At 37.8% G+C, this 27,406-nt stretch overlaps 1 protein-coding gene across 1 annotated transcript in view; it reads right to left on the minus strand.

Moving 5' to 3' along the window:
- The window catches only part of FAM172A (family with sequence similarity 172, member A), a 258,727-nt gene that overhangs the window by 210,795 nt on the left and 20,526 nt on the right, over positions 1-27,406 (minus strand). Inside the window, exons 4-5 of the mRNA XM_009330306.1 lie at positions 10,361-10,426; positions 1,661-1,852 (exon numbers count right to left, since the gene is read on the minus strand). Of these exons, the coding sequence (XP_009328581.1) occupies positions 1,661-1,852; positions 10,361-10,426 (258 nt within the window). The remainder of the gene's footprint in view (positions 1-1,660; positions 1,853-10,360; positions 10,427-27,406) is intronic.

The following is a 27,406-nucleotide window of genomic DNA, read 5'->3' on the forward strand; positions in this document are numbered from 1 at the left end:
TTCCGATTCTCTCCCACATCCCACCGGGGGGGAGTGAGCAAGAGTCTCGGCGGTGCTTAGTTGCCAGCTGGGATTAAACCACGACAGTCTTATGTCCCAATGTGATCAAATGATTACATTTTTTAAAAGACATTTTCTCATCAAACTCTGTTTTTTTTCCTGTGTTTTTCAAAGAAGGATTCAAAATGCAGAAATACATAATCTGTTTTTAAGGATAATAACCATTTGAGGGAACAGAGGTCTGATCTCTGTCACACTGGCACAGTCATTGCATAAAATAAATAAAAATACCAAAACAGGAAAAGGAACTATAACTCTCCTCTACTAGAAATACTCTCTTAAAGGCTATCTGTTAATTTAGGGATAGTATCCCAGTTTTAAATGTTCAGCCTCTCACGTTAGCCAAGACAGCAGCATCTCTAGGAAAGAACGAAAATGCAGGCATGTAACCATTGCTATGAAAATTTAAGTAGCTACAGCTCTTCGGGTTTCTTGGGAAAGGTTTTGGAACTTGCACTCTAGAAATTAACCTCCTACACTGGACCTACAGTACACCTATATTCCATTCAATAATCCTGAAGTATTTTTTGTTCTGCCTCTGAGTCTTGATTTAAAATGAACAAAAACTTTATGTTAAAAGAAGGCAAGCATCACTTTCACAAGAATAGGTTTCTTTTTTACGCAAAGTGTAGTTTGGTGCTTTGTTAGTGGATTATACAAACCAAAAATAACTTAATGACCCAATGTTTTAATATGTTTTCTTTCTTTGCTTTATGAAAAAAAAGAAAACATATTTGAAGAGAACCATTTTCTATACTGAATACTTTAAAGCCAGCTGCAAAAAATTCAACTTCATTTAGCAAAACGTGTAACAATCATAGTGACAACGCTCATATTTAGAGTAGAACATTAGCTTAACTTGGTAAATATAATAGAAATAGTAACTCTTAAACAGGCTTTTCCAATGTTTACTACAGGAAGTTTCATTTAGGTAGCAAGATGCAAAAGATGAATTACACCTACAAAGTTCCAATGTTAAAAACATCAGCACAAATTGTGCATTGTCTCTCACATAAATGTAAATGTAACACAATAGTATCCATAAAATGTAAATGTTTTTTACTGTCAAGTATTGATAGGTGAATCAGAATGAATCAGTATTCAGTGCAAAACTGAAAGAGACTGTGCCTCTAATAAATTCAGCACAAGCCTAGCAAAAAAGCCTGCTGTTATCATGAAAGCTCATGTTATCATGAGATTACAACAGACGTTGAGTGAGAATATGTACAAATTTAATGAAATGTAGAAGAAAACACTTCAAATAACAACAAATTTCTGTAGTGCCTTCTATTGCATCTCATCACCTGCTAAGGGCTCTTGTCACGTTAGCTGCCATATTAAACTACATGGCAGTGCTGCCACAACAACATGACATACAACTAAAATTTTTTTTACTGTAAGAGAGAAACTTGGTTCCATTAGAAAAAAGTTCTGAAAAAAACCAAGCAAGTATTCCCGTCATAAATAAAATGATCATATAGGGAAATACTGAACACTGTTTAACAAATTAAAACATGACACATCTAGAGGTCTTTGTACACAGGTACACACATACACATGCGTATGAACATACAACCGTACTACATATACTTTCACTTACCTCAATAGCTCTCTTTATATATGGTATCTGCGTGCCACTGTCCAGATCTTCATTAATTATAAGTCTCCTAGCCCACTGACCAGCTCTGACAACACCATTACCGTGAATTAGGACCAACAGCTTGTCAGGATTTGTTAATGCATCTTCGCTCATAAAGATAAAGCTCTTTGGTTCACTCTCAGTCGCATCAACCTGCAATTACAGACAACATGCACTTTTATGCATCAATAACATTTTTTAAAAGATATGAAGTTTGCCACCAAACTGATATAAAAACTTTCACCATTTAACAACTATTTCTGTTCATATTATAAGGACTAATGTGTGCCCAGTACTAAATAAAAATAAAACAAAAGCTAATATCTGTGCACTGTAACTTCAAAACAGAAAAATATACCACAGTTTAGAACAGTAATCCAAGGGAGATTTAAATAAAAAAAGGGGTAAAAAGTATGCTAAAGCCTTGAAACATCAGTTGTTTACAGAAATTTGCTGGCAAAAAAGAAAGTCCATAAAAGAACAATCGGGGGGGGGAATCAAGTAATTTTTCACCTCTGATATGCCTGAAGCAACAAAAAAAGTCTTACATAATACGAAAAAAATCCTAGAGAGTTCCATCTCAGCCACCTCAACATAAATACCCAGTAAGCCACATATGAACCAGTTTTGTAAATTTGTCTATTATAAATTTAATAGGATAGGCCTAATAAAATATAGAAATCCAATTTGGGTTTAAATAATGGCTTCATTAAGAGCCCTGCACCTGGGTCAATGCTTAGCTACTTTGTTACAGGAACAGATCAATAACCAGCTTTGATATTCAGTAAACCATAATCTAATTCCAAGTTTTGTCCTTACTCTAGAGAGTAAAGTAGCACTTTTTGTTCAGTAAAAACAGAAGTTTTATCAAACAGGTCTACACTTGGTTTAGCAAGCCTGGCTCAAGGCAAAAAAACTGTGCTGGTATAAACACCGTGAGGACAGAAAGAAACATCCCACCTACTCATTCTTACCTTTCTACCATATAAATATATAGAAAAGGAAGAACAGAACAGGCAAATCTCCCCATTCTACTGTACTCCACGCCCCACGACCCGCACAAGCTAACTGTAGAGCTGCTAGGAACAACCCTGGATTGCCTTACGCTCCACAACAGCGATGAAAAGCAGGTCAGGATACGAGCCTTACATTGAGACAGGAGGAATGGCTATTTGGAACATGTCAGTTTTTCTCTCACACACGGGTATGTATTCTTAATTACCCTTACTTTAGGAAAAATTAATTCAGTGGGAATCTCCAGACTTTTTATAATGCAAGTCCTACCTAATATTTTTGTAATGAAGTCAATGAGGCTACTTGAACAAAAGGAATTCCTAACTAAAAGAATGGTCATGTCTCTCTTCCACACCTGCTGTAGCGCTGAAGAGCTTATTGCCAGCTCCAAAATGACGTAACATCTGTTGTGACTCAGCTTGCACTTTCTACACCAGGAAATGTACTCACTTTCTCTCTACACTTTGTGAGAAAATGGAAAACATGGTACAAAAAGCCATTCTATTGAAGAGTTTAGAATATGTAAGTACAACAGGTACCATACTGGGGTGTGGTGGTTTAATCCCAGCCAGCAACTAAGCACCACAGAGCTGCCTGCTCAGCCTCCCCACCCCGCCCCTGGTGGGACGGGGGAGAGAATTGGAAGAGTAAAAGTGAGAAAACTCGTGGGTTGAGATAAAGGCAGTTTAATAGGTAAAGCAAAAGCTGCAATGGCAAGTAAAACAACAAGTGAGAGAAACAGGGGAAAAGAAAAACAAGGGAAAGAAAAAAAAAAAGTGATGCAATTGCTCACCACCCGCTGACTGATGCCCAGTCAGTCCCTGAGCAGCAGTTGCTGCCCCCCGGTCAACTCCCCCCAGTTTATATACTGAGCACGATGTCATATGGTATGGAATTTGGCCAGTTTGGGTCAGCTGCCCTGGCTGTGCCCCTTCCCAGCTTCTTGTGCTCCTCCTCGCTGGCAGAGTGTGGGAAGCTGAAAAGTCCTTGACTTAGCGTAAGCACTGCTTAGCAACAACTAAAACATCAGTGTGTTATCAACATTATTCTCATCCTAAATCCAAAACACAGCATTATGCCAGCTACTAGGAGAAAAATTAACTCTATCCCAGCTGAAACCAGGACATGGGGCTACAGTCAGACCATGTTGCTGCTTCTGAAGTAGCAGTACTGAGACCTTAAAATTTAACATGGCTTAGGTAAAATGTCAGACAACACTAAATCTCAGATAGTACTTGGTACTTGGCAAGATGTAATTGACTTTTGCACATAAACTGAATACTTACGATACTGTAATTAAGAAAAAACATTGTGAATTTGTATTTCAGACAAAGATATAATTTAGCTGTATGTTTTAGTATTTATAAACTAAATTTTTGTTTAGCATTTAGGAAATACTAGCACTTACTAATCATATGTACTAGAAGACATAACTAGTTCACACTTCCACAAATACGTTAATTTAAAAAAGTTAAAAATATCTACCAAGATCATAAAAATAACTCTTAATTCTCTTCCTCAAATTAATTACATTTGGAAACTTTGTTTCAAGCTAATTTATCTTCAAACAGTAGTAATTCATTAGATCAAGGTTTCACTAAAGAATGCACATAAAGGTCACTCCTGTGCACAACCTTACTTTATTGACAAATCAACATAGAACACCATTTAGTGCTCAACATACTGAGTCCGCATAAAATAATTTATATTTATTAGCCACTTTCTCTTCTGGACCTACTCATGAACACTTATTTCTGATCCTTTATTTAAACACAAATCGAATAAATTCAGTAAAATGCTGAACTTCAATTAGCTTAATTTAACAATTTTATTCAACAATGTTATTCGCATGCAATAACAATCTTCCAATAATCTGTAGCTAGCAATGTCAAGCCAATCTAAATTCTGCTGATAATTTATGGTTTAAAAGTACTCTTTAAAGTTTAATTTTCCCTTTTCTCAGATTTATTTTTCCAACGCACAACTATACCTTAAGGTTTATGAATGTATGCAGTTACGGTGAATTCTCTGAGTTATGCACTCTATGTACATTATGACATTCTTAACGTTTTCCAACAGTGATTTAATTTTTCCATATGAGTTCTGTCTCAAATGAGCTATCACCTAGTACAGTAGTACCAGTCTATAGAATACTTCAGCAGAATGCTAGTTAGTATTTTGCGCAGTTGCTATCAATATATAGGGTAAGATCAAACTATACTTGAAATCTAATCTTACTGACATTCATGCTACCACATCAACATTGACTCAATTTTCAGTTCTTAGCTGTTACCAACCCAAGATGCACAAAACCTGACTAGGCTCTAGGGGTCTTTTATTCTGTACACTGGAAGCTTTTACATTTAAGATTAAATGTTAATTTTTTAAAAGGAAAAATCCCCACTAATATTTTTCTTATTCCAGTTAAGAAACACAATAAAAATTATGAGCCTAGAGCCCACAAACAAGTGAAAGAGGTGTCACTTGTGACTGGAGGAAAGAACACGGCAATTAAATGGAACTGAAACTGAAAAGATTCAAAAAGATTGTGAGAATTGTGAGCAGCTGGTGGAGAGAGAAAACTGCTCATTTGCTTCATAAGAAAGTCTTCTGTTATGTGGTTCTACATAAAGCTCAGTAACTCATTCAACAGTCTTCACAATATTGAATATCCTGATTTATAATTTTTCACTCAAAATCGTAGAAAATTAAAACTGCTGATCAATACTACAAGCAGCTAACTAGCATTTGGTATTACCACAACTAACAACACACATAAAACTGGTTGGAAGTTTTACAAAACAAGTACTAACTGGACTTAGGTAACAAAATAGTCAAAAGGAACGTGCAGTGGAGATGAGAGATCACTGTTTCTCAAAGAAAAATATTCTTGTCTGTCTAGTAGATCAAGAGAACTACTGAGTGAAGTTTTACCTACTGAAGTGAAAGAGCAAAGCATTGATAAGTTAGAAGATTCTGCAGAGTGAGAACCTTTCAGTGCCATCGTCAATTAAACATGTTAGTAATTATTTAAACTTCCATCTGAAGCCTTCCCAGAAGCTGTTAAAGATGCATTTAATTCAGAAGCACCCTCTATTTGTCCTCAACAGCTAAAGAACAGCAAAGATCAATCACTGATTATGCCATTAAAACTACAGAAATACAGAGACTTCATCTGGATAAAAAAATTGCAGTCTTCTTTATATTCATAATATAACCTTCAATGCACAAAATGAGAAATTTAAAAGAAATAATTGAACGGCTTTTCCCCGAATATGAGTCTCTTAATTTAAATTTTCGAGTCCAGTAGTGTATGTTGAACATTAAGAGAACTACAATACTTTACAGTAACAATAATGCAATATGCATCTCAGTCTCCCTGTGTAGGAAAAAATATTCAGATTTATGTTTTGTCAGAGATGCTGACATAATAAAACAATGGGTGACCTTTCCTGATTTCCAAACTGCTCTTATTTTCGTATCTGAAAAGAAATTTACAAACAATTATGTCCAAAACTGAAGCCGCCACCTGAGAAAGCAAAATAAAGACAGCAAGCTGGACTTTGCACGAGGTTGAAATTAAGAAAGATGAGAGAACATGAAATGCTGTCATCTTAAACCTTTGAAGCATAAAATTTCTGCGTATTACTAAAATCATGCTGGAAAAAAAAGTACTCCACTTAACACAGTCCTGAAACACATTTCATATATTCAAACATCATTACACTGTCTACTTCATTATCAGCTGACAGAAGAAGGAAGGCCAATACACCAACTTTATGATCACCTGTGATGAAGTTCAGAAAAAACATGTTTTCATATTCACCTCTGAAATATTCATATAACAAGGTCATATTCATAACAGCAGCCATCCTGGACAAATCAAGGTCCCAGGGTCCTGTTTCTGACAACTGGCAGATTGCTTAGGGGAACAGTAGAACAGAGAGGTTATACAGTGATTCCCTACTGGTTTTGGCAACCAGTAACTTTGGAGCCTCCTGAGCCAGAGTTTATAACTGGACAAGCATGTACAATAGTTCAATACACCTATCCCACCTTAGTATTGTCAGATGGTTTTTCTGAATGCATTTATACGTTTCTCCTTGATAGTATTCTGTGGCAATGAGTTCCACAATATAATTGAGACGTATATGAAATAGTACTGCCTCTCTTTCAGTAGAGATCTCCTGCCTGATAATTTAAACTTGATGCCCCTTAGCTTCTCTATTATGAAAAAAAGCGAAAAACCATTCCCTATTCATCTTCTCTACACCTTTCATGATTTTATAGATTCGTCATATTCCTTCCTTAGCCATCTATTTTCCAAGCTGAAGAATCTTTGTGTAATCTTTCTTTGTCTGAAAAGCATTTCATGCCTGTGATCATCCTTGTAACCCTCCTCTGTATTTTTTTTTTTTAATTCTTCATATCCTTTTTGATATGGTGTCCAGACTCCATGCAGTGTTCAAGATGGGGGCCCACATAATGAGTGGAATGACGATGTTTTTCTGTTTTGTTCTCAACACCTCGTAATTCCTAATATCGTATTTGCTTTCAGGGTTTTTCACTGCCATCGAGCACTAACTGATGTTCTCAGAGAACTATTCACAATCACTCCAAGCTCTTTCCTGAGTTGTAATAGCTCATTTAGAGGCCACCATTGTGTTTACAGAGTGAGTTATTTTCCCCATAATTTCACATTTACCAGAATTGAATCTCATGTCATTTTATCATCCAATCATTCAGCATCATGAAATAATTCCCCAACTCATCACAATCAGCTTTAGATTTAAGTATTCTAAATAATGTTAGAAAAATCAGCAAAGTTTGTTAGCTTCTATTAATTCTTTTTTTCCTTTTATTCACAACTATGTCAGTGCAGGCCTTAATAACACTGCATCAGTAACAACTTATTTAATCTGTAAAATATGAACAGCTTTTTTTTCCTTTTAACCAATTATTAACTCATAAGGGGCCTCCCCCCTCCCATGCCATGACAGTATCTTTTTAAAAAGCATTTGGTAAGCTTGTTGACAGCTCATTGGAAATCCACGCACTCTTCTACTGACAAGATCTTTCTTTTTCATGTGATCTCTGACTCCTTCAATGAATTCTACTAGGTTTTTTAAAAAGAAACCTGTACTGACTTTCCCCCCAATATATTATTTCCTCCTGGTACACAGGATTCACTATGAATCACCCCTGGAGGCCTTTCAAAGACTATCACATTTACTCTTTTTCCACTCCTCTGATGAAAATGACCAATGTCAGCAGTAAGTTACATAATACTTGGTTGTTCTGCACCTTCATATTTGACTTCTTATAGTACCCTGGGCGTAAAGACCATCTCATCCTGGGATTTTATTGTATGATATATCAATTTGTTCTAAGATCATCTCTACTGATATGTCAAACTTCAGACACTTCCTCAGAATTATATCCTGTTTAAAAAAAACTTAGTAATATTCAGGTGTGGAAACTGGACAAATAACATTGGAAATAACCGTGTTAGTTTTTCTCATTTGAGCTGAGCATTCCTTTTGCATGCAGCTCATCTATCAGCCTCATCAGCTCTCTTTTATCGTTAGCCTTTACAGCTATAACAAGCTCCTCAAATTCAGTTTTAGGAGATCTTACTGTGATTTTAAATGTAACTTGCCAGCATTTATACTCTTTCCTATTTTCCTCACTTGCACAGGACTTACTCTTGCTGCAAGCTGTCTTACTACTTCTATTAGCCTCCTTTACTAGTTTAAACTAGGTTTCTTTGTGTTGTTACTTGGGAGTCTGTCAGTGGTGATTTAAACATAGCCTTTAGACAGATTTTTCACCTTCTACATAAGTTGTTTCATTTTTCTCATTTTTGCAGTCCTCTTCATAACTAATTTTTGACTGTAGTGAGGGCTTCCTACATGTAATAGTCATTAATAAGGAATGGTGCTCATACCTTGTGCCAAATTCTCCACACTGCTCACAATTAAACAGCTGCATATATTTTGTGAGTTCTTACTTTGCTCCAAAATGCAATTAAATTATGACACTTTGCAGAAGCTGGAAGTAACACATTTGAGAATAGCTGAAATGTACTACTGACAAACTACATCAGTACATCAGCGCTTACTACATAATTTATAAATAAGAATAAACACAGATTAATTCAACAGTGGGAGCTAGACAGGGCCATTCTTCTCCCAAGCCAGACACCCAAATCTCAAAGCTGTGCAGAAGAGTCCCCACGTGTGTGACAGAGGTGATGGAGGTGTTGTAATACTTATTCCAAGTTTGTTCATCTTCATTTTTTGAAGCTAACAGATCAGCCTTAGCATTGCATTACTTACATGCATACTGTTTTTCACAAAGCACATTCAAAAAAAGTTGTATAGCCTCAAAATTCAGGCACTTGAAAGTTTACAAATGACAACCTCCTGGTTTGACAGAGAGAGGGTGACATGGCTTGAGGAAGTCTTTCAACACATTACCTGTCTGGAACATGGAAGTAATTCCTTGGGCCAAAACTTCACCAACAAAGAAAACCAGCAGAGCAAAGAAGTTAGAGACACTACGACCAGCACTACACCAGGCAGACTGCCACCAGGAACCCAATCACCTTCTCTGTCTACACAGGGAAATCTGAAGTGGGAGAATGCTTTCTCAAGGGTCTTGGGGCATCAGTGCAGCCTATGTGGTTTAGCAGACTTGGGCGTGCGGAGGAGACCTGCTGCTCTCTCTCTGACTGCTCCGTGGAGCTCCTAGCACAGCTCCTTCTGCCCTGACCAGGAGACACTGGCAAAGCCTGGCTGGGAAACCTTGAGTAGTGTGGGCAGGTTATCAAAACATTCCCTAAACACCACCACTTAGGGAATGGAAATGGGAACTGCGAACCATTGTAGAACTGTTAAAATAAAGGAAATTTTCCTTCCTTAGCCCGAATGGTTTTTCCTTGACTGAATGTGAAGGACTGGCTGAGAACAACAGTAATGCAAAAGCTTCTCAAAGACCCTAAGAATCCTTTATGATAGTGATGGAAAACCTACACAGTGCTGTCACACTACAGTCTTCCCTATACCCTCCACTACAGAATATAAAAATACCTGAACATCATCACGGTATCACATGTATTTACAAACACTCTCATACGTGTTCTTTGGGGAATACTTCATCACTTCTAAGGGTTGATCAAATATTTTCACTAAACAACAGCACCACCTTATATTACATATATGTTACAAGTTACTGAAAAAGTGTGTTTTAAAGAAAGACCTGGAGTAGTTTACTGAAACTCAATTTGAGTTTATTCCTCTGCCTGTAAAGGCACATTTATTCTCTACATCCAGCTGTAGAGGTCTCAAAACATTCACAAAGACTTTTCAAAAAGCTTATGGTTCCTGTATCAAAACTACCACATTTTGAAAATTCTGGTATCTGGTAAGGCAAGGAAAGCTCAGCTGGAGGAATCAAACACATGAGAAGTGAGGTGGAACGACGTCTCCGGATGCATGCACATGCTGCGTGCGAAGGCACTGTCCTGAGACAATGCCCTGCACAGAGCCTTGGCACACCTTGTCTTTATCTGAATACTGGATTGCAGGCTCTGCTTTTTACAGATCCAAACAAACATCATCTTCAGAAAAAAAAAATTATACTTACTGGGAGAGTTACTTTCTTCAAGTGGCATTCCTTTTGCAGTAGTTCATAAACGTATTTAGTAATGATCTGGAAGGAAAAAAAAAAAGGTAAGAAGAAATGCAAACATACGTTAAACCGCTTAGAGTAATGACATATCCAGGCAGACAACTTAAAGGCTAGCTGATTGAACTTCTAAGCACTTGTATATGTTTTGCCACTTATCTGAATTCTTTACTACACCACTAATTACAGAACTTGGAGCTTTACACAAAAAGGTCCTCTCTGTCCCTCAGAAAAGGCTGCTTGCCAGTACAAAGAAATTGTAACTGTACCTGTGAATCCATCACATGCTGCTGTGTGAATAATTATGTGCCTCAAAACTAAGGATTATAACCAATTAATATATACTCAGGGGTACAAGAAAGGCGTTCTCTGGCAAAGAAATACTTTAAAAGCATTTTTTCCGTAAGCAGGACTCCTGAAACCCTCTCCCCTGCAGGTTCACTTCATGAGCTACATGGAGAGCAGATCCTTAGTCACCCTCAGCACAAGTTGCCTTGCCATTTCTATTCACTGAACAGGGGAGGGATGGGTCAAAGGTTTCTAAATAGAAGAAAAACCCTGACTGATTCCCCACTATGGGGGAGTTTAAGTCTCTTGTCTCCATGTAGAAACAAAATTGAAATTTTAGACCTGAAACAAAAGGAATTATTTCAAAGAGCAACCAAAAAAATCAATCTAGTCACAACGAAAGACTTGCCGTCTCAAATGTAACAAAGTTGTTCTCACTTCAAAAGCTTGCCTAATATCTAGGGAAAATTTTTTTCACCCTTATATATTCTAAGAAAAATGGAGATGCAGATGTAAGAACTTTCTAACTATTATTAATTTGGGAATTAAGCTGAGGAACAAACTAAAGCACTTTGTTCATATGGGGCTGTAAAAATGGTTTGGAAGTAACTGTCTGGATTTCACTGGCTACAGGAATTAAAAAAAAAAAAAACACGCAAATTAAAGAGGGGAAAAAAGTGCTCATTAAGAGCGTCAAATGGTGCTTGCCTTCCCTTTAAAGCTTGGGGAAGTATGTTTAAATTCCAGACAGGACAAGATCTAAGTCCCAAAATATTAATCCAAGAATATCTGGGTACAAACCCAGCTGGTATTCTTTAGTCCAGCCCCTCAAGGCCACAATTACAGCCATCTGAACCCACAGCACATTAAGCCACAACAGAAACGTCGCTGTAACAAAGCTCTCAAGTGATGGCATCTTAACAACACACTACGAACTGAGCAAGTAGGAGCCAGGGTATCATAAACTTCAATTTTAATTTTCCAAATGCACAATTACCAAATAAAGTTTCAATGAAGTCCAAAAGTTTTCATTATGTACATGTGAGCAAACACAATATGCAAATGTTTGGAACACATCTGAACAAATTAGAGGTACTCATGAAAGTTAATTAAAAATGTTGGCACATGCCCCTCCCTTCTTTTCACAAAACCCCAAAATCTTTATTAGGATTATGTGAATTCTTTGCTACTCCGCTCAAATATGTTTATTGATAGAATTAATGTTCAAAAAACTTTACGGTTTTAAAGAAAATCAGTCTTACTGAACATTACTATCTACAGGGAAACTGCATTTGGAGGAGGATTTTAGCTGTGAGCGATGAGTTGATTTAAGACATGTTTATCCCCAAAGCAGTATGTTAGGAACATGCATACAGTGTAATTTTACCTTCAGGGCCAAACTTTTTATGGTTCACCGAAATCAACTTCAGTGTAATGCCAACAAGTAAAGCAGTTAAGTTCCTGCAGTCTCAGATGCTGATGGTGTACAGACATTAAAATAATGATAATATGGCCTCAAACATAGAAATTTTATTTTTCACTCTAAATCCAGGCATCGACTAACCATCAAAAACACTAAAAGAACACTCGGAAGAGAAAAGAATTGCTATGAAGAAAATATATTTTAGACAGCATTTGCAAAAATCTACCCCTTTTTGCAGCTATGTGTTCGTATCTATTTCTTCTATTCTCTCTCATCTATTTAGACTGTGATGTCTTCAGGGAAGAAGTAAACCTTTACTTATTTTTTCCACAGCCTGGCTCAATGGGGCTCTGATCCTAACTGGCTCTTTATGCACCACTCTAATATAATAAATAGTGATATGAGCCTTAAAAATGGGACTGTTAAATCAGTAGCGCACTCTGGTATAGCAAAGACTTAACCTAATGAATGCTTTTAATAAGAGTAAACATGAAGAAATATATAGTAGGTTGGAGTCTTGGATACAAAGTGTGACATTATGATCCTCAGGCAGCTCAGCACCTGGATGAGCCCCGACAGACTTGAGGAAAAACTGCCGTAAACTGTCCCAGTATATACAAGACCACAAGAGAGGTTTTTTGGCAGCAGAAGATCAACAAGTTCAGGGATATCCTAGCAATGGCTGGTATGCTGTCAGTTTTAAAGGATGGAAGGCGATACACAAGATTTCTTGAAGTAGGATCAAAGCCCAAAATTTCCCAGACTTGAAATCATCATCATAATGGCCAGGTTTCCTGCACTTAGCATGGATGTGCCTGGAAAACCTAGCAAAATCCCATCCTACCTAGGAACATGGCTGCAAGTACTGAAAATGCTACAAATCCAACATTACTTTTGGAATTTTATGCTTTTAATTACTTCTTGTGATTTTATGGCTGATCTGTAAGTTTGAAAAATTAACTTATATCTTTTCTATAGGAATTAAAATGAAAAGGGAACTGTGCTATATTATTTATATGGCACTAGTTACACTTAGTATTACAAATCTATACAATTTAAATAGCCACAACTTCTTTAAGTAGTAGTGTTAGCTTGTGTATGCTGGCATTTTACCTTTAAGACCTGAAAACTGTTGTAGGATGTTGGAAAGTCTCTTGCGACTTCTTGCATGAGAAGGTGAGTGTGGTTGCACTCTATGAACTCTCCTGGACTAATCATCAGTCATATGGTTGCTCATGACCACAGGTATTTAGTGACAGAGGCTGTTCAATCCAGTCCAGTGTTAATAACTCATATGGAACTATCAAGCAACAAATTGTCCGGTACAAGCCCTACTCAAGTTATTTGTACTAACATGGGATATTTATGCTTTTTCTAAAGCTATTGCAACTCACAAGGTGTGCCAACGCCGTAAGCAATATGCTGCATTGTAATTCAAGGTAATAAGGTTGCTGGTGAACAGAGCAGGCATATCTGAGATGGGAAAGGAAAAAGAACCAATAGTAAGGCTTGCCCAAAGTGTGTGAAATTGCTTGATGAATGGAGGAAAAAATGGTAGTTCTGTAGTTCTCATATGAGACACTGGAAACTTCAACCCCATTTTACAGTATCTCTGCTCTTCAGTCACTTCCAAGTGCAGTCTGTCAGGAAAACGCATCCCAAATAGGGTAAGTATCTGAACTAAGCACTACCAAGGTGTTCTTACTGCCTGCTTTGAGAACTGAGGGAAAAAACCAAACACAAAAGCAAAAAAATTCCATGCCTCTCACCACCTATTCTGATAGCATGGGAGAAATCCTTTCCAACCACAAAAAGGTACTTAGCCTAACACTTCCACCCCCGAAAAAGGTTGTATTCAAACTGTGGGATGGGAGAAACTTTCTTCCCAGCACAAAGTGGTCCTCTCTGGAAGGAAACTGAATGGCTTATACTTCAATTTGCTCTCAGTGAGCTGAGGAGCCAGTGTCCTGCTTTCTGTAAGCCTGAGGACCTTCCACCCTAAATGAAGTCACAGCTTTTCTTACTTTTGTTGGACTAGAAAATTTCCCAGAATGAAGGCAGGCTGATGAGAGCAGGGACCAATGTGGAGTGGAACACGTCCTGAGCAGTAAAGACAGCGGATTATCCTGGGCATATTAGAAACAAGCACGTAATCTCTGCTATCATTTCCTTGTTACAGTTTTCCTTCACCTACTGTGGACAAGGCTGAGAGCAGTAATACATACGGTTCAGGACAGGAACCAAACTTCAGTGCTCACAACTGTCCTTCTGAGGAGCTTAAAACAGTCAGTCTTCTGACTTATGTTGGATGTAACAGTGTGACTACCTCCAGAAGTACCTTTTCAAAGTGCTAGTGGCCCCAAACATGACATCTGCAAAGTTCAATAGTCTTATGGATAACTGGGGGATAGACCTACGTCATGAACAGTGATCCTTCATATGGATCCAGAATATAAGCTATTTTAATTATAGAGAAATTAAATTTGATGACTTGGATGGACAGCAAAAAGGATAGAGACAGAAAAGACCACAGAAAGAAAAGAGAAACACATTATCTTATGGCAGAGCTGAGATTTTACCCTTGCGTTGCTAAATATTCTGCACAATGGTGGCCAAGACTACAATGCTCCATGCAGTCTGCAAAGCAAAACTGAAACTCCAGGTGGAAACATAGTTCTAGTACACAAAACTCTAGTACGCATTAATTGGTAAGGTCCTGGCCTCATATGACGTGTCCTTTTAAGACTGTATTGTTCATACAGAGGACTTTCTTCAGGACTGTTTTCAATTACTAAAATGCGTTGAAAAATTCTGTGAGCAGCATCATTTGTAAAATTTTTGCAATAAACCATCCTGAAGCTACGTGGTCAAAAGATCAATGCCTGCATAAAACTGTGTGAGAAGAGAAATTAAAGACTAAGAGCCATTGAGACCAACACGTTTGGATTTACAAAGATCCTGAAGGTACTGAAGCCTAAACATGATTATAAGTGGAGACAAATACCAAAGAGACTCTTCAATGAATGAAGTATCAGACGTCTTTAAACAGCAGAAGTCTGGAAAATAGGACAACCAAGAGCATGCCCACAAAGCAAGAAGGCAACTCCAAAATAACTCAGTTTAAAATAATATACCCCCATTTAAGTCTGTAAGAAACTGAAAGAAGCCTTATAACACATATCAAAAACGTCAAGAACCAGCCTGGCACACATGAGGAAGAGCAGAACTGCAGCTGACCCACCGGTGAACTTTTTCATAACAGAGATAGCCAGGTATACAGACAACAGATCACAACTCAACAACTTGTTTCATAACACCTACATCCTAATCCAGAGGAGCTGCTTCAGTACATACCACATCAAAAACCATGCTGGGACGCAGTGAAGTGCACTGAGCCTTGCTTGTCGAGCCCCCTCCCTGCTGTGCTTTACAACCCAAGTCCTCTGAATTCTCTTTTTTTCCCCTGAGCATGCTCCCACTGTCAAAACCAACCATGGGTAACTCTACCCACCACCAGACTACGAACAGAACAGCAAACCTGCTGCAGAGGAAAAAAAGGAAGAGACAAAGTAAAATACTCAAACTTGCAAACTGTTCTCTCAACAGTGAATTCTCTGCTAAAAACATATTAAAGAAATGGCATAGGCCCGTGTGATTTGTGGCCTTTTGCTTCTAAACCGGTACCTATTAGTAGTCACTGGAAATGATTACCACACAACGAATGTTCAAGAATTCACGACAGATGTGAGGAACCCTTTGGTTAGTGCAAACCACAAAGTCTCTTTGAAGACAATCAAACGCCACATGTCCCTCTCTTCTCCCATATGTGCATCCCACATGACAAGATGCCAACAAACCCGTCAAATGGGTGGCGTATGGTTAGCACATGATAAAGAATAAAGCACATGTGACGTGACAAAGGATAAAGCGCATGTGAGCAGTTGACGTTACAACCACTCACATGACAGGACGGATTACAAGACCTTGGAGAAAGGATAAGGGAGTGCAACCTGTTAACCCAAGTTGTCCACGCCACTGCCTGCTCCTACGCACTTCTAGCAGATTTCTGGGAAAAAAGGAAACAGAGCAAATTACCGGTTAAATATATTCTTCTGGTGGACCAGATCCAGCTGGATGGATCTGAGATTTCCCACATCGTGTTCCTCATTCACAGCTATTCGAAACACAAACAGAACCCCATCACCACCATTACTACTCGTTACCATTTTTCACTACTCCAAGGACGAAATGCGAATGGAGACAGAACTGCTCTCTCAAAGTTAACAGAGGCTAATTCCCATCAAGAGTGAGATGTGTTGGCAATGATACACTTACTCAGTGGATAGGACGCTTCTGCCTCCAAAGATTTCAACTTGTGGAAGGAGTGAAACAACACTCCTTAAACACCTTATCGGACCGCTTGTTATTAATTTTTAAAGACAGTTCTCAAAGTACATGAAAGTGCAGAGAGTAAGAGAATCTAATGGCAATAATTCTGCTTGTAGGTTTTTATTAGTGGCCAGATTTTTTACAATAATGTAGATACTACATTTAAAATTAAGGAGATCGTAGCTAATAAAACATGGGTGCAATGGCACTTTCCTTCTTGCTCTACTTCCTGGGTTTTCACAAGTCATATCATAAAAAGGGTTAGTACATTATTAGTGTCATTAGTAGTTTTTATTCCTCTATTAACCTTATGAGTTAATTATACTTGAACCTCAGTTTAATCTACATAAACATATTACAGAAAAAAAGAAAAAAGGGAAAAAATTACAATTAAAATTAGTGAAAAAGAGTCTGACCATCTCTACCTTCTACAATAACTCGCTCAGATATAATTTGCTATGCTTTGAGTTGAAGTAAAGAAAAATGAAAGGTTTTTTATTTTTCTTTAGAGAACGCAGAAACAATTCAACCTTAGGTTCACTTGTCAATTCCCACCCTGTGAACTGCACTTAAAATATGTAACAGTTCAACATCACCGGTTCACCTGACAAATCCACATATAGACCAAAATCAACCTCATTTGCCTTTGTGTTCTTTTTTCCCTAAAGCAGTATGTTCAACTTGACTTCGCACAGTACAGCAAGAGATTCACCATCAGCTCCCCAGACCTCTAAAATGCTTTAAACTAACAACTCAGACCTGACATAACAAGTTACAACCTCTTCAATCTAACTTCCTCAAAAAATGGATCTTTTACGGGCATACAGAGGATACCATTTTCAAATAATTTAAATTCAGCGTAAGAGATTAGGCCCCTCAGTGTACCCTTCAAGGCAGTGTGCACAGGTTGGAGGTTTTACCACTAATCTTAAAAATAAGCAAGTATAAACCACTAGAAGCAATGCCATTATGAGTAATGGATTTTCTTGTTTCATAAGATTTGTCTCCTCACTGGTAATAAGCACTTTAATGCAAAAAGAGAAAATGAGCACGAGAAGGAAACAATCCTTATAACATACAGTAGTCTACCCACAACTTCTTCCTCTTCGCAGTGTAAGAGCAATAAAGTTCAGTGAAACAAATGCAAAACAAATTCCAACTGACTGCCCTGTGGCAAATCTCAAGTGGTATGACTGACCCGAGGCTGGCTACTGTGGGCTGCCATAGCCTCGGTTGAATGAGCTTTATTTTGACCCTCAAGTGACAAACCTGCCAATAAGTAACAATGAGAGATGCAAAGGAACTTTTTGACATACTGCTCTTCGACACAGACTTACCTAAGAACTGGGACAAACAAAAAAAATCCACCATCACCATACCAGAACAAAAAAATCCTAAAAGCTGAATGGACTTTCTAAAGGCTCTGTTCATTGCAAGCAAAAAAAAAAAAAAAAAAAAAAAAATCAATGGCATTTTAAAAATCAACAAAAGACCTCACTGGGATTATAGTGTGGGAGGACAATTCATTAAGATGGAATTGACATTACCTCTAAGGGATTTCTTGCGTTTTCTACTGAAAGCAATTCAATTCAATCTTAACACATGGGTGTGATATTCTGGATTCTGAGTTGACTGATCACAAATAGGATCTCAAGATCTTTTGAGAGAATTAAATGAAAAACAACAGGGATTTGTCATGAATGCAGCATATACTGTTGATGTGATTTGACCCAATGTTTTGTTACATGGTCTTTGCTGACACCTGTTGGTTTATTTTTTGTTTTTCTTTTTCTTTTTTTCCTTTTTAAGAAAAGCATCTGTAATTTTAGAAATCGCTTGACAATTATTTGGCTTCATAAATGACTTAATTATATAGCCCATCTTATGAAAATTCTCAATTCTTTTAAAATATGCATACATATACATAGATAGGTATTAGTACTAAGCAGAGGCTTCAATCAAGCACCTTGCGCAAGAAGCAATTAAACATCAGCAGAAAGCATGACCTATCCCCAAGCTGAAATAAGAAACAAAAGGATGGAAAGGTTGCAAAACAAAGAAAGAAACTAAAAAAAGCTCAAAAGAATAACAGAGGAACAAATATAAATGAGGCTTATAAACACGTTTTAATACTCCAATTCAAGAACTGAAATTTAGGATTATTATCTCTAAATTTCATATTAGAGATGAATTATGAAAAGGGATCTGGAAGAAAGAGCAGTAGCAGTTTTGATTATTTCAAATACTAATGACAAAAATGTATTTTAGGAGGAGAGGTGGTGCTATGCAGTTTTGAAAGGTTAAAAATCCATGCCAAACCCAACTGACATATCAGATTAACATAGTTAAAGCATACCAGCTTTTGTAGTCACAGACAAAAAAGTCAGTGATGTGTCAAGCATCTCATTTTGCCACCTTTGACTCCTCAGCAGAAATGACCAGATAAATATTCACAGATGGACTGAAGGCTTAATTTTATGTAAATCCAGAGCAGAACTCAAATTAACACCTTCTTTCCATAGCAAGATGTCTTAACCATTTTGCCACTGTGCTCCAAAACAGTAGTGGGTCAAAATAAATTGGATTTACATAAATTTAGCTGAAAAGAGCCATGGCGCTGACCGTTAGCAGCATTTCTTTTTTTCTTTTCTTGGCACAAACAGTAGTTGATACCCTCAGGAACACAAATCACAAAAATGCTTATAGTTTCACTATTAAGTAATACCGGCACCTCTTTTTACTAGGTCAAGTAAAGAAAAGAGATATCACCAGGGTCATTAACTCATCGCATACTTAAGTGGCAAACTCTGGACCCTCACTTGCTTTGGGTAACTGACAAAAGTCAGCAGTTAACTTCTAAGAGAAATGGCTAGCTTTCTTTCTGCTTTTCTAGTCTGTGGTTATGATACCTAGTACCCTGAAAGAAACTTCCCCTTAAGGAGAGAAAAACTTGCCCTGAAGGCACTGTCTCTTCTGGGGGTATCAAGCTGAAGGTTAAGAAAACACCTTGGACATTGATGAACCGTTTTCTATTCTTTTTCCTCACTGTTTTTCAAGAAAAGATTTCCTTTTTCTATTCCACATGACTGAACCCATCTAACCTAGCCTTGTGTTCTGCTGGCAGGCAAGCTCAAAGAGGGAGCAAACTACAAAAAACTCCAAGTACAGCAAATGCCAGGAGAACTTTCGACCAAGAGGTAAGGAAGATTGCTTCACATGTGACAAGTAAAATCCTGACATTTTTGCTCTTGCATAAAATACAGAAAACCATTTAATTTAACAATGAAATAAATTATTATTTAAAATGTCTTCATTAAATCAAATTTGGAAAGGTTAATTTACGTGTTTTTTCTACTTTATTTTTAAAACAATCCTACGAGGAAGAAATATTCTTGGTAACTGAGGTTTATAAAATAAACTTCATAGCCCATACTACTTCACTTATAATAAGAGGACAGTATGTACGGATATTGTTAGTTGCTCATGAATATTTATGTTGATGATGTCCAAAAAGCATAGCAGATCCCTTCTTCCTATGAAATTATGACTGAAAATCTAATGCAGCCAATCATGCAGCACGCCTATGTCCAAAGACAGCACATCAGTGTAGGACTTCTCATTAAGCTATGTGGGCACAAGTATCACACAGGATACTTGTGATACTTGTATCACTATAGTATACAAGTACACTTGTATACTATACAAGTATAGTATAGTATACTTGTATAGTATACTATAGATAAAGAATGGGGAAAAACAGAAGAGGAAAAACAGCTAATAGTGAAGCTCTGTACAGTACAATTTACTCTGTTTTAATGAATTTTACCTATATACTTCATTTGGGAAGGAATCACATCTTTCTCAGTCCAACCACCAAGATACAGTCCAGTTACACATAAAATTGCTTAACATTACAGTGATTAAGAAGGATCACAACAATTCATGATTTTATGCAAACCAAGTATTAGCTTGTGTCTCTGACCTTCTACTGAACACAAATATCGTGAGAAGAAAAGCCTTTTTTTTGTGTGTGTGTGAAATGGGACATGTAGCAAGCTCTAATGGAGATTTTGCATTAAAACAGCATAATACATAGCATGTCCAACTAATTAAGCAGTTATTTCTAGAAAGTCTGTGAAGCTATGAAACAGCCTGAGTCACAAAATACTGCGTAAAAGCCTGTTCTGAGGTCGATTTATAAACCACGTGACCGGGATTGGTTCATATTCATGTTGGTGTTTGTCAATTTCCCAACAGAAGTTTGCATGATGGGATCCTTTGCTCTTTTGGAGGGGTGGAGTGTGCAGAAGAATAGCCGCGTTTGATGAGACAAGTGGTTCAATACAGTAGTTATCAGTAACAAATATATCAGGTAGGAAGTAATGACAATTCCTACTGAACAATGATATCAAAATACTGTCTGAAAAGGAAACTTCTTCCTAACATCCAGTTTCTGTAATTTTTATAGTATTTCATAGAAACATTAATTAGGCAATTTTATCATCTAGATACAGATAAAGAAAATGGACATCAACAACAGTGAGCAGCATGCTTGTGTGCAATTTATAATTATACCACAGCTGCTAGCCTGCAGAGTTTTGTGCAGAGTTCTGTGTTTGGTTAAAGGGTATTATAAAATAGAAAGACACATGAAAGACATTTTAAATTCATCATGTATCAGATAAAATAAAGTGAACACAAATAACAGTCAAGAGGATAAAATGAAAAGGCAAGATCAGGAATCAGACAGATTTTTGTCTAAAAACAACTTGTTCTATGACAACAGAATTTGGTACAATTATCCCTATGCCATGAGAAGAGAGCAGAGAATCTGCATTGAGGATGACCTGCCCTCCATCAAATACAAAACCATATTTATTGCTCTGTACAACATGTGGTGCTGTGCTCACATACTGACTGAGCGTCTTCATCGCCACTGCTATTGTCAGTCAATAATCTGGGCAATGGGCACACAGGCCGATGGGTGCTCCCCCTTTGTTCTGCTCAAGGTCTAAGCCAGACAGAAGAGGCAGGAAAAGACCAGCGCGTCACCAGAGTTTGGCAGCAGGCAGTCTGACAAGTGACAAGTCGTCACATTAACATCTACAGTTTGCCTATAATCTTGTTTTCCATGCTTCTCCTTTTCCATTTTTCTCTTCTACAAACTGAGACTAAATTGTAAGCCTGGGACTACCTTTTGGCCAGTGTTCACAAGGTGGCTCTAATCTGGTTGAGCTCCTGGACACTTCATCACACACAACAGCAGGTCCTGCTGCATTTGTGACCCAGGCTTGGGAAGCTGCTCTTGCGGACGGCTCCTGCACCCGGGCGAAGCGGAGACTGCAGAGGGCAAGCAGTTACTGCAGGCACCGGGAGCTCCCAGCAGAACCCGCAGCAATTCATGGGCCACAGCAAGGCACAGGCAGACAGCAACCCACGGCTTGCCACGAGAACCCCTTTTTTGTCCCCTAATTGATGGCAGGGACCGAGCCTTTTCTTGAGTTAATGAAATGGAAGTTTTGGGTTTTTTAAACAGCAAAATGCCTCCACTGATACTGGAAACAATTACTGCTGCTCCTTTTGATAGTCAGCCAAATACTCTGTTTTTGGCTGGATTAAGGGGAAATGAATATTGTGGCTTCTCCTGCTATTTGTGCTGCTGGCTAATGTGCCTTATTTTCCCAGCACAATATTCCTGAAATTATGAGTTGTAATGAAGGATCAAGAACATATGCATTCCTGAATATTGGAAATCAGCCCAAAATTACATTACTACAATCTAAGTTAGGACCCTTTCTGTTACTGAATGTAGCCTGTCCAAAAAGATCTTTATGAAATGGTACTAAAAATGTGCATCAACCTTCACTTCCCACTTGTATTCACCTTATGATTTACTTAATTTCTGTTCACTTTACCCATATTACCTCTAGGGTTACAGGGTATTTTTATGTCAAAAATTATTAGTAGGTCATTTAATACTGCAGCCAAATGAATTCTGCTTTCTAATATATCTAACGATATCCTAAATTGGTTTCCTGTAGAGGTAGAAAGGTAAGCCCAAGAAACTTATAAGCACAATAATACAGTAAGCATTTTGCCAAAGATCCTAACCTTCTAAAAGATGGTGGAAGAAAAGATATTTTTAAATTCTTAGGCAGACTGTGAACTGAAATCAGATTTGTCTTACAGAAAGATCAATGAACATCATCTTAGGGATTTACTTTGGAATTATGCAAGAAAAATTTGTTCAGAAGGAAATATTAATGATCTATTTTATTACTTTCCAGTTCTAGCTTACTCATGTAGAACTGATCAAACTTGAAGCCATATACTTGCAACTCAGTATGCACCTTGAGCATTTCCACAAGCTGATTTCAATGTATCCACTGTGAAAATTATTTGAATTTTATCTACCTACAACCATACCCATCTGGAAAGATTTTTGCATACTAGACATCACCGTGACCAAGAGCACTGAATTATGTTGACATCTGCAAGAACTGATCAGACCTCTCATTTCATGATTAATCCTCACGTGGTCCCCAGCAAAGTAACATCCAATGCTCTCTGACATTCCGAAAATACTTAAGTGAGAAGAGATGTGACACTGTAAACTGAATAGTAGACTGAAACCCAGGACAAATGAGAGCTCTGTTCCTGGCTGACTGCTACGGGTACAAGCTCATGTTATCAAACAAGCTGTTTCCTTTTCTATCATAAATTGATCTAAAGGCACACACTCACTTAAAGTGCGCTTTTGCCAAACACAATGGAGTTGAGCAGGGGTATATATGCTACCACATAACACTTTTTCAAGTGCATCATGACGCATGTTTTGAGAAATCTGTTGGTGGAAGGCAATATGCATTCTGAAACTGAAACCTCGAATAGCAGAGGATTCTGGGAGCAGGTGGCAGGATCCATACTAAAAGCAGCACTTGACAGAACCATAGCTTTGATATGGCAAGCAACTGTTCTTTCTTCTCTGAGTCTATGTCATGTCCCGACTGTAACACTCTGACATTCAGTTCCCTTCCTGAACAACTGGTTGAACAGTTGTGTAAGATTTGTGGTGCTCCTTCTGAAGTTTTCATACTGTACTTAACAAAACCTCAGTGAATCATTATATCTGACGGCCTTACAAAACTCGGAAACCAGCACATTTTCTCCCTTAGAAGTCGCCTTCGAAGCCGTATGAGCCTAGCCCCACCTACCATGGTCAATTCTCTCACACATCACAGGAGCAAGTTTCACTAAGGTCTCCTGTCCACTAGGAAGCTCCACCACCAGAGTATGCAGACAGACCTCTGTAGCAACCATTCATGGTTAGGGTGTTCCTGCTTAAAGGCAGTCTCCAATTTTTTAATTCATCAGCCTGATACAACTTTGAAGCTGCCAATGCTTTGAGCAGGGGAGTTGAATGCAGAATCCCAAGGTGCAACCAAAATTATTCTATGATTCTAAGATAATAACCAGTACCACCAGTAAACATACCCGAGATATCACTATCACCTTCTGCCGGTTTTGGTTGGGATAGAGTTAATTTTCTTCATAGTAGCTAGTGTGGGGCTATGTTTTGGATTTGTGCTGGAAACTGTTGATAACACAGGGATGTTTTAGTTACTGCTGAGCAGTGCTTACACACAGTCAAGGCCTTTTCTGCTTCTAACCCCACCCCACCAACAAGGAGGCTGGGGGTGCACAAGAAGCTGGGAGGGGACACAGCCGGGACAGCTGACCCCAACTGACCCAAGGGATATTCCACACCATATGACGTCATGCTCAGCATATAAAGCTGGGGGAAGAAGGAGGAAGGGGGGGACGTTTGGAGTTATCTTCTGATAAGGCACGTGTCTTCCCAAGTCACCATTATGTGTGATGGAGCCCTGCTTTTCTGGAGATGGTTAAACACCTGCCTGCAGGTATAAAGGCATAAAAGACTTCAATCTAATTGTCCCAAACTCTAGAATGTGTAGTTTCTGCCTGCTTGGAGAGAGTGTGCCTCCCCCCCTAAAGACGAATCAAGTAGGTTCCTTCATCCCTCACAAAGCTCTCTCTCGTAAGACACATCAAGAAGTAAATGGAAAAAAGACATCACCCCTTTTCACATTAACAGGTTTAGGCACAAGGTAAATTCTTGTAGCCTTTTGCTGGGACAGTAAGTGTTATGCCGACATGGATATCTAGAACAGAAAAATATGGTCCTCAGCCATTACTGGAACAGCACATGCCAGCATGAGCTTCACAAGTACAAGCGTGTATGGATCACAAAGATCAATCTTGCCCGTACATTTTACACATATGACAGAGGGACTGCTTCTGTCCTTCTGCACTTGATTCAGGTGGATAGCACATGTGATATTTACTGTATTTACATTTTAGTAATGCATGTGATACTGATCAGTCATTTGGCTGGCAGAAACCCACAAAAGGTGCATTCACTACACTGACTGCTGTAATCCTCAACTTCCCACCAAACGTAATGACAAAACCACTGTAACACTGGAAAAGGATTCATGAGTCCTGCTATATCTTGGCCACTTATTTAAATTATATTCTGGCCATTCACTTCTTTTACACGTGTTGACTCTGAGACTAGTTTCTAGTTACTAGTTGCTTTCACAGAAAGAGCAACATATGTATACATACGTATACGGATGTACGCACACTGAAGGAGTTCAGTTTGCATCTCTTGAGCGTTGGGTATGCTGGGCACACTATTTTCCAGTGAACAGTTTGACTTCTGTGAAAAGCGTATCTTTTCTGCAAAAAAAAGCCAAATCCTTCCCTCCGTGAAAGATCTATGAAGTCTGAAGCTGAAGAAAAACCACGAAGAACTTGTGCAACTATCAGCATTGTGTCCTGACATCTTTGACACTTCATTCTGCCTCAACAAAAACAATTCCTATCCTAGAGTTTCATCGTTTCTATTTTGCTGACAGTTATTTTAGCATTATTCCCCACCTCCATTGCTACCTGCAGTTTCATACAGGTTTTTAACTAGTACACAGAACAACATTTGTTTTAAAACTTAGTAATTAAAACCCTCCGTAACTCAGTAGTAACAGAAATATTCATTTCAAAAATTTGATGTGCACTTCCACACTATCAAGTAAAGCAGGATTAAAAAGTTGTTTCAACAAAAATGATAAAACAAACACATTTTTTGAAAAGTTGGGATCAACTGTAACAATCAATCTTGATACATTTAATGGCAGAGAGAAAACCGAGTATGAAACCACTGATGATCAGGCAGTAAGAATGCTTAGCACTTTCCAAGTACTTTCGTTTAAAAATTTCTTCTGGTTACCTGTCCTAATTTTTTTTCTTTTGCTTGAACCTTCTGCCTTCCTACAATCTTCATAAACTGTGAGTAATTTCCTTCTTTCATTTATATCATTACCTTCAGATGGAGCAAAACCAACTACAAGAACACTCCCTTTGTGCCTGCTGTACCAATATTATATGAAAATAAAATATTTGGCCTGCATTTTTCATTTAAGTTTATATTTTTTGTATTTTTCTAACCAACCACATAGAAGCAAAAGTACATATAATATCCAGAAAGGTGCCTCACCTAGAATTGCAGCTTACATCGGACAAACACCTCCTTTTCTTACATTTAGTATCTTCCCCTCTTGCTTAAATATCAGCTTTAAGGTCTACTGCACCAAAATTCTTATCAGTACATGATGAAGGTGCATGTCTAATGCATGAAAATTAATCATGTCTAAAAGCAAGTTCAGATTATAGAATTCGACAAAAACACTTCCAAATACATTTTATAGTTGTACTTTTATGTGAAACTCTCACATGCATTACGACTGGGATGGATTTATGTCAGGTTTTATCTTAAAAAACCCACTTAGTATTGAGCCATACATACTGGAAATGAGGACAGAAGCTGAATTCCTGAATCTAGAAATTAAAAACAATGTATAAAAAATTAATTTCAGAATTTTGACCACCCTGAGTTTTAAATCATTATTCTTTTTGTTAAGCTTACTTATTTTTTACATACTTTTCCCGTCCTGTGTTATGGGGTGTCAGATCTACAGTGAAATAAGAGAAAGTTACCATAATATCTGTATAATTTACACTGCTGGAAAGAAGGCAAAAGCATATGCACCCTCCTCCCCTCCCAGTAATTCAGTGAAAAGAGAAAAATTATTTGTTTTTCCCCTCAAAGTTCTTTCATACCTTATTACCAACAACATACTCAGGGTATCACTCAAGAGAGAATCTGAGGAACTGGAAAGAGTTAAGAGGTGCAACTACCCAAAAAGCACAAGAGGCAAATCTGGAAACCCTGAATGCGAGATGGAATTGACGCTATTTGTGGAGGAGCACGATGCTTTCCTGAATCGTTACAGACAGGACAGTGCATGAATTAAGATAAATAAATACTTACTAAGCCTCTCAAAATCCTAAGTAACCAACCTATTGAACTGATCTTCCTTAACAGTCATAACTGCATCTAACAGCTTCAGGCACGCTAACTGGGTATTTCTGCTGCAGCGATCAGCAGAAGATAACAGATACCAAAATTCAGTTGTGATTGAGTTAATGAATTGAGCAGCTGGAGCATCTTAAAAGTAATTTTAGGTTGTTTGCACATACAGAAATACAACACTCTATTGATTTATAATTGAATTTTTTTCCTTTCAAATTACTCCTATTAAGGACTGACACAGCTGATACAGCTTTATTAAAAAATTTCACTATTCTGCTGAATTTTAATAAAATATTCCCAGAAAACTGAAAGATATAGGTCTCTTGTTGAAGACACAGAAAGCGTTAAATTCTTTATCTTGGAGAAGCTGAAAATCCTGTGAAAGAGAACTAACTCTTCCGGAGTTCTGCAACTGAGGTAAAATAAACATATTTTAAAAGTGCTGCTTGAT

This window comes from Pygoscelis adeliae, unplaced genomic scaffold (assembly GCF_000699105.1).
Source record: "Pygoscelis adeliae isolate BGI_AS28 unplaced genomic scaffold, ASM69910v1 Scaffold178, whole genome shotgun sequence".
NCBI classification, from domain to species: Eukaryota; Metazoa; Chordata; class Aves; order Sphenisciformes; family Spheniscidae; genus Pygoscelis; species Pygoscelis adeliae.